At 48.4% G+C, this 8825-nt stretch overlaps 1 protein-coding gene across 2 annotated transcripts in view; it reads right to left on the bottom strand.

The window, feature by feature from the left end:
* Nucleotides 1-2796: 2796 nt before the first annotated feature.
* Nucleotides 2797-8825, bottom strand: part of LOC147624546 (Golgi apparatus membrane protein-like protein ECHIDNA) — a 53683-nt gene continuing 47654 nt past the window's right edge. The window contains exons 5-6 of one of the 2 annotated variants that reach the window (XM_086819563.1): nt 4201-4327; nt 2797-3351 (exon numbers count right to left, since the gene is read on the bottom strand). In XM_086819563.1, coding sequence (XP_086675689.1) covers nt 3263-3351; nt 4201-4327 — 216 coding nt within the window. In that variant the 3' untranslated portion in view covers nt 2797-3262. The remainder of the gene's footprint in view (nt 3352-4200; nt 4328-8825) is intronic. The other variant, XM_086819564.1, reaches the window with a different exon arrangement.

Below are 8825 nucleotides of genomic sequence, written 5' to 3'. Positions count from 1 at the left end.
CATGTTGATTTACGCAAGCAAAGAGCTTCAAAGAGCTTCTACAAGGTGGCTTTGTAATTGCTTAAAGACCTATTTCATAAATTAGAGGCCATCTTTGATTGACCGTTCACATCTACATGGCTACGGTCCATCAAGCCTTTTTGATGCATATCTCTGCCTCACTTATACCGCCTTAAACTCAAACCTTGCATCTCCAATTACTGTCTACCGTCTATGGCCTATGAAACAGGAATTTCACTTCCTAATTACTGACGCAAAAATGCAGGCATTGGATGGTAGAAAGAAGATTTGTTCTCCCAGTCCGGGGGGAGGATTTGCTTGATGCTGAGTTTGCAGACGACACGGGCTTATTTTTGCATGGCCAAGAGGCCAATCTTATTCGGGCAGAGCAGTCGCTCCAGGTTTTTAGTGCAGCTTCGGGAGCATTGATCAATTGGCGCAAGACAGTGGCCTTTTGGATCAGTAGTGCTCCCACTCCGGCATGGAGCCCGGACCCCGGTTTTAGATGGATTCCTCCAGGCACAGCAGTGCGGTATTTGGGATGCCAGATTGGCCTTGATTTGTCACCTGAGCAGCAGATTGCCCCGCTTCTTCTGAGCATTCGGAAGAAGCTATTGTTTTGGAGTACAGCTAGACTATCCTTGGCTGGGAGGGTGGTGGTGGCAAATCAGGTGCTGTTAGCGACTATGTGGTACATTACGTCTTGCTGGATTTTCTCGAGCTCTTGCATCAGCCAGGTCCAGAGGCTGATCAGGAACTTTTTGTGATCTGGGCGGGACGGTCAGCCAGCTCGGGCAAAGGTTGCATGGGCAGTTATTACACTTCCGCTGGCTCAGGGCGGTTTGGGCATTATAGATCCAATCGATCAGAGTAGAGCCTTATTGGGGAAGCTTATTGTTCGGGGGTTGCTTCCAGGCGCTGAGCCTTGGAAAGAGCTCCTCTTGCAGCGACTGCAGGCCCGGGCGCCTCCTGCAGGGGGTACTTGGGCACCAGAGATTCGCTGGATCTTCATAGAGATGAGGAGGACAGGCCTCAGTAGAGGATGGGAGGACAGATTTGCTTTGAGTATCCTGAGAGCTTGGGAGCTGCTGAGACCGGGGCTTTCTCAGCGGCCTCCTTCTTGTGTTGAGGAGCGGGCCAGGCAGCCGCTCATTTGGAGCCCAGCGGTTCGTACAGAGCAGGGTCATATGCTGGGTTCTCGGCCTCGTCTAGCCTGGGGACCTTTAGCGGCAGGCCCAGCTCGTAGTTTTGGAGACTGGCAGGCTTTCTGCAGTCTACCAGAGGAGACCCAGGTGGAGAGGCTGAGTCACTTCAGAGGGGGGTTGATTATGAGGGATGATATTCAGGAGGCACTTACAGAGGAGTGGTTCACACCTCTCGAGCCAGTGGCCCCACGGTGGATGGGTGCCTTTACACAGTTGGAGATCCTGATTGCTGTCAGAGCTAGCACTGAGGATGGCAGATGCCTCTATTATGAGATACAGGATGAGGGCAGACTCCAGAGAGTGGAGGTGGAGTCGCCTTTGGTTGCAGAGTGCACTTTTCAGAGGATTCGGGTAGTGGCTGCCGCTTCTCGGAAGTGGCATATTGACCCCGACCCTGCTGACGTGCTCCCGAATTGGCGCATATGGGCATATGCAGCGCGCCCCTTGGCCCGGCTACAGTGGGACCCCGGGGAGTACGAGTGGCATGATCCTTATGCATCCCTTGAGGCCACAGAGATCACCTTTTTCCAGTATACTGTTCGGCTGGGACGGCATATTTTGACGGCGAGGAGGACGGTTTCTCCAGCGGCAACGGGGCATTGGCGATTGCAGGGACTATCACAGGAGTTCCTGGAGGATTTCTGGGCTCGGCTCTGGGCTAGTCGACAGGCCCGCAGGATCTCGGCTTTTCAGTGGCTGGTCGCCCACAGGGGCTCAGCGGTTGGCACTTGGCTTGTTTACAGCGGTCTTCCGGCGGCCTGCGTCCGATGCGGCCACCCTATGGAGACACAGAGACATTGCCTTTGGGACTGCCCTCAGGCACAGCAGATTTGGCTGCGGATGCTGCGTATTCTGGCCCCCCTCTCTCCAGAGGGTATGTTTACGTGGGGTGCCGCTGCTTGGTCGACTTCATCAGGGCCTGCTATGGACTATGAGATGGAGCAGGGCAGTCAGGCCATCAGATTTATTAGGGGCCAGCCTCGCCTGGTTCCGGCACCGGATTTCTCGTCCGCCAGCTGGACACAGGAGAGGGATTTACGATGGGAGCTCCTCAGCAGCCTCACCATCTGGTTCACCTGGAGGGCCCGGTGCTTTACGGCCTTTGAGGGGAGATTAGAGCCACCAGCAGAGACTGTTCGGGGGATTTGGCAGGAGTTGATCCACACCCTGCGAGGACAGTACGACCGCATCCGGGGAGACTCGGATGAGGCGATCTTACGGCGCCAGGCCTTTCATACCACTTGGCGCTGCGGCCCGTTCTACACCCTATACACGGGATCCCCCCGTTGGCACTACAGGCCACCTGTTTGGCTCTCCCCCCCCCCCCCTATTGTATGATTTAGCCGCTCAGTTCTTTAGACTGATGCTTGTATTTTGCAGCACCTAGGGAGAGTCTCCCGGGCTGCCATGATGTATTCACTGCTCTTCTCTCTGTTAGGAGCAAGAGAGTTCTCTTTTGTAGCCCTACGGGCGTTTTTTACATAACTAATGAAAGGATCTTTTCTCGGAAAAAAAAAAAGAAAGAAGATTTGTTTAATGCAATTGCCATGTGCCCATGTCCACCTTATAGAGAAGCAAGGTCACTTTTCACAGATCAAAAGTCTTTTAGATCGTCATAAGTATTTTCGATCGTCATCTAATTGATCTTTCATAAGAGCCGTCAGGCCTCCCTGGGCCTTTCAGCCAAAGAGTAGAAACTTGAAGGAGTGAAGCAATAAAAATACCCAAATAAAATCTTCTTTCTAATGTACAAGAGGCCCACCAAAAAGCTGCAAATCTACAGTCCATGCAGCTAATGCCAAAAATATTTCTCTTAATGTTTATTGTGGTGGGGGAGAATGATGCACGCTGGCAGACAGTAACCTTTTAGTCCTTCCTCTTCGAAGTACACTGAATTTCCACTGGTACTAAAATACGTGATGTATATAAAATTTTCTTGAGAAGTTTCTCACGAGCACTAAGCTGCCACACCATCTAGCTTTCAGTTTGAGAAACCATAACATGCTTTCTTTTCTCGGTGCTCAAGCTGAACAAAAGACATCCACACAAGGAGACGCTCAGACAACACTGAATGCTGATTGAAGGGTAGATGCCAAGTGTGACGCAACAGTTTGAGATGCAAAGGCTTGAATCTGTTTTTTGGCATCTGCAAAACAGACTAAGAAAGTCAGATATCCAAGAATTTAATGATCAAGGAATAAAGACCGTGTGCTTCTCTAAAACTAAAACAGACTCCTCTCTAAAATGAGAAAGGAAAAAAGCAGCATGGAGAAATAATTTTTCTGTGCACCCCATGTTCATATATCACTCCTGTCACGAAATATACTGGACAAGAAGCATCATGGGCACAAAGGGAGGGGAGCACATGAGAAAGAGATGATAATGTTGATGAATCTTTTGGCATCAGAGGTGAGCCAGCCGACCACATGATCCCTACAACAGCCCTTAAGTGCAACAAGCAGGACTAGATTTGCCAATCTTCCAATAGGGAGCCAAATGCATAGACAATCATGATAGGACACAGGCACGCACACAAAGCTGCACACCATATATGATCCAATCGATGACACCAAAGAGCTAGGAATGGGACTGGAGCCTCTGATCTCCTGAACAGAGATCCAATGCATAGGTCATAGATCACTACCCAGCTTGCACACAGGCAGCGGGGGGACCGGAGAGAGAGAGGGAGAGTCAAAACTTGGTGCATGCAAAACTGAATAATACCTTTCCAACATTTTGTTGGTGTCATCCTGTCTACTAGCATAGGAAATTGGGCGATGCACACCATCCCATTTCTAAGCAATACATGATGTCAACACTAATGAATACACAAAGAATGTTTGGCTACATCGGATGGTGGCTAGATCCACACATGTGCCTTCCTCAAAATTTTGGTTGCATAGTGTGCCCCTTCAGCACCCACTTCCGCATAATCTTTGAGAGAGAGAGAGAGAGAGAGAGAGAGAGAGAACATGTTTCGCATCTATCCAAGTACCTTTCTTGCATCTTGTGAAGCCGATAATGTTTGCAATACTGAGAGCCAGACAAACTCCCACCACCAAAAGGTAATCAAAGTTGAGCCTGATGATAGCCACCACTCCAAGGACCACCCATGCTGCTGCCTGTAGACACATTAAAAATAAAACACTGGTTTGAAAAGTGATCTAGGGGAACCATAAAAAGTGTGGCAGCCACAAATTTATGCCAGCCTAACAACCTTGGTTCACCAATGTGTGCACAATACACTGCAGTTTTCTATATGGTAACTCGTAATTCATCAACAATACAATCATTGTACTCTTGCAAAAATTTCAGCCTATCATTACTAAGGATGTTTATATGCACATTAGTTTCTTCAACATGATCTCGTAAAAAGATCAAGTAGGCAGAAGCACTCTTTATCATTACTTTCTTAATTTGTACATGAGATACAATGGGGATAGTATCACCCTCTTTGGTAGCATCAATCACATGCTCTCGGCCTCTATGCATGAAGGTGATCTTGTAGGTCTTGTTGACCTTGTGCGGAGCAATGCGTGTGCGCCAAGGCTTACCAAGCAATACACCTGAGCCATTCAAAGCTACTACAAGAAATTTTTCATGATCCAAATAACCTTGAATGTGTAGGCGCAACTTGCCAATGATTGAAGTAACCTGCACTTCTTTACCAACAAAGGCAGCCCCTACTTCTATTTGAGGACCCATGTCCTCTACCTCAATACCCAAAGTAGCTGCCATTTGTGTAGAGATAAAGTTTTGAGTTGCACAATCGTCAAACATAAACAAAGCGGGCTGATCCTTGAGCTATCCTCAAGCTTTGCATACATTCCTACCTTTGCCATGCTGTGATATGTTCCCCTACATATTGGGAACCATTATCACGTTGGGCTCGATGCATTCGCATTATCACGCTTCTTCCTGTTTAGGCATGCTTTTGCAATATGTTCAGTTTTTGCCCTCGCGCATATACTACTCTTTCTACTCAACAATAAGACCATAGTTTGCTTACGCTTCTCAGATGGCTTATTTACACCTTTTGGTTCATTTTTGGCTTGGTTTTGGTACCTTTTAGGTGGCTCTCCACTAGTTTGCAGATTTGGCACAGCCTTCTCTTTGCCCTAGAATAAGGGGTTAACCTTGTGGGATCGGTTTAACTTGAGCTCCAATCGCTCGGGTGCTAGTGGCAGTTGAAACCAATCCCGTCAAGTGGGAATAGACTCCGTTAGACACCCACACGCGTAATAGCACAACTTAAATATCACAATATAAATGGACAACTCAATAACAACTGAAAACTGAAATGAAATGAAATGATGATCAATGGACACCAGCACTGGGGCCAGAACGGGCCGACCTCCCCCTCAATATATGATATATTATTGGGAGTATTTAAGTGATACAATGCTCCATGGGTTCAATGAACCAGATGATGTCCATGTACAATTGAAATGAATACAGTTACCAAACAAGAGACTTGAAGTAGACGTTCGAAGGAGAACGATCCACTTGAAGAAGTCTAGTCTCTACGGTCCCGTGCCTTCACTGGAATCCGCAGAGAGCGCCCCACTGGTGTTCCAGGACCATGGTTAGTTAGTACGAAAGGTACGATACGGTACGGTACGATAAAATACGGTACTAATTGGTACCTTAAACTTTTTTGAGGTACAGTACGATATTGGTACGTTGTTTTTTTTTTTTAATACTTCCTAAACTTAAAAATTGTAGACAAGAAGTTACAAAATAGTAGAACCATGAACATAATGTCATCATGCCATTAGAGTATAAAATTGCTACAAAAGGATAGGCCAAAAACTCATGGCATGGGCGACCGCCAACATGCGTACATACATGATACTACATACTACAATACATCATCGATGGGCTAGAAGGAGATAGATGCCCAATGCCTAGAGAGCTATAACATATCAAAAGTCTACATCATCACCAACATCTGCATGATGATCAACATCATCACTACTAGAGTGTCCATCAAGAGAGTTCTCTGAAGAGGACTCTTCGAAGGTGGACGAGACACTCTGGGGATCATTCTCGCTAAGTAGGTTGCCATCATCATCAAACAAGGGCTCTCTAGGCAGTGGGGTATCATCATGAGGGGGCAATGGAATATCATCATGAATGCGGGGATTGGAGCTCGAGGATCCCCGCCTCACATATGTGCGAAGGCCACCCTTTGCCGATGTCGAAGGCGGAGGCCTATGAACTCCAACTGCTCGGCCCCGTCCATGCTGACTCCTGGTGCTGCGAGTATCTGCTGCCACAAGCTCACTATAGAGCTCCATGAAGATTGCCTCCTCCTCCTCATCAAGCAATATGATCGCTTGCCTAATATGGCAATGGCAAGTGCACATGCTCCTGACAAACAGCTCCCTATAGGCTGCAAAGGGCGATGAATGGCTCTCTAGACGACTGAAATTGCTCCACGCAGCCCAAGTAAACCCCCCCCCCCCCCCCCCCAAAAAAAAATCATTTTCGTACGGTATCGTACGAATCTGTACGGTACCGTACGGTACGACAAGTACGTACGGTTTCAGCCGTATGACGTACGGAATCAACTATGTCTAGGACCACGCACAAACAGGCGCTCCCGTACTAACGCCTCGCTCTCCCGATCTCAGCACCCATGGACCGTGGTTCTCCAGAAGCTTGGACTACCCGGCACCGAACAGGTGTTAGTAGCAGAGAGTATCCCTTGTAAGATTTACACCAAAGACCTTTGCTTGAATCTCAATCCAATTACCTTGTAAAATAATGGATATGGCCTTCAGTAGTACTAGGCACCCACATATGAAAAGAGAAGTCTTTATTAATGCTGTTGCTGCCAGCTTGAGACATAGGATGGAGAACCAGCAACTGCCCCGTAGTATGGGATGAAATATTCGCCTGTTGTGAAGCCTGTATGCAGCCGCCTGCAAGGCAAGGGAGAAAGAAGAACCTGTGTGCAGCAGCCTGGGCACAACCGTCTAGTTGCAGTCGCCAGTGTGCGCCCACTTGTAAAGCAAGGAGAGATGGAATCTACACAGCCGCCTACAAGTTGTACAGCCGCCTGTAAAGCGAGAGGGATGGGAGGCCTTGGGCACAGTCACATGTAAGGCAAGAGGATGGTGGCCTATGCGCAGCCACCTGCAGAGCAAGATGAAAGGAGAGCTGTGCGCAAGAGAAAGCAAACTCGGCGCCTGTGGGCTAGCGTCGAAAATCAGAACTTGGGTGCAGCCGTCTTGCGGGTAAACCATGCAGAGGTCGCTTGGCGGCCAGATGCCAGAAGGTGGCCATGCACAGCCGCCTATATACAAGAGGAGGATCACTCCTGATTTGCATGGAGGGGCCCACGACCAACAGCTGGCCGGCCCACCTTGATTGCATGGAAGCGGCCAGCTCCAATGTTCCCAAGGGGGGTGGGTAGGTGGCCATGCACCCACCCCCACACACAAGATTAAGAGAGGAGTTCTCTCCCCACCATGGTCCATTCGTTGGTGCCCAAAATGGGTGCCCACCCTTCTAAAGGCACCATGAGATATTGGGAAAAGTGCCCACTCATTAATGAGTGTGAAACTGCAACCTTATAAAAACAAAGGTTAAAAAGAATGCTATGAAATAAACAAATGCAATACACTTACCACCTGTTCACACGCAACAAAACTCATCAGAAGACAGAGCAAACTTCACGACTCACTGGCAGGCGTCCCCGCTCTCAGTAAGTGGCACGTCAAACAGGCAAACACAAAAATACAAGTCACGCGAAGACAATTCCAAGCATGCAAACATGAATGCATGTGCAAACAGTATCATGGACATGTCTCCCGTTCATGGAACAAGTACTAAACATTTCTGTCATGCACAATAATGGCACGACAAAAAGTATAAATCTCGGTCTTCCTATGGAGTGACAGTCCCATAGGCAAGACACAGATCCAGATCCAAGCACGAGCCTCCCTATGAAGTGATAGTCCCATAGGCAAGACACGGCACAAGCTCAAGTCCAATCTGGTGTTCAGCAACCAGATCAATGAACCAACCAACTTCCGGTACTGCGAGGCATCAACTGGCTCACAAGGATCTGTAACGGTTAACTTTGTGTTCCGGTCCATCGGCGAAGTAATAGGCTTGCAGTTCTCCATCCCAAAGGCCTCAAGCAACTCATGAACATACCGCTGCTGAGAGACGAAAAACCCCCTCTGGGTTTGCCAGATCTCCAATCCCAAGAAGAAGTGAAGTAAGCCTAAGTCGGTCATCTCAAACTCCTTTGACAAGGCAGCCTTCGTCACTCCAATGTGCTCCACATGACCGCCGGTGAGAATGAGATCATCCACATAAAGGATGATGAGTGTGACCATGCCGCGTTCCCAAAAGAGATACAGGTTCGGATCTGCAACCGATCTCTGGAATCCAGTCCGAATAAAGAAGGAATCAATCTTCTGATTCCAAGCCCGCGGAGCCTGCTTAAGACCATACAAGGCCTTACGTAACCTGTAAACCATCCTTTCCGATCCTGGAACAATGAAGCCTGGAGGCTGCTCAACGTACACCTCCTCCTGCAGGTCACCATTAAGGAACGCCGATTTTACATCCATCTGGTACACGGGCCACCTCTGAGAAGAAGCA

This window comes from Cibotium barometz, chromosome 25 (assembly GCF_041138505.1).
Source record: "Cibotium barometz isolate CiBa-2024 chromosome 25, ASM4113850v1, whole genome shotgun sequence".
Lineage (NCBI taxonomy): Eukaryota > Viridiplantae > Streptophyta > Polypodiopsida > Cyatheales > Cibotiaceae > Cibotium > Cibotium barometz.
This window is presented reverse-complemented; position numbering and strand designations above follow the sequence as displayed.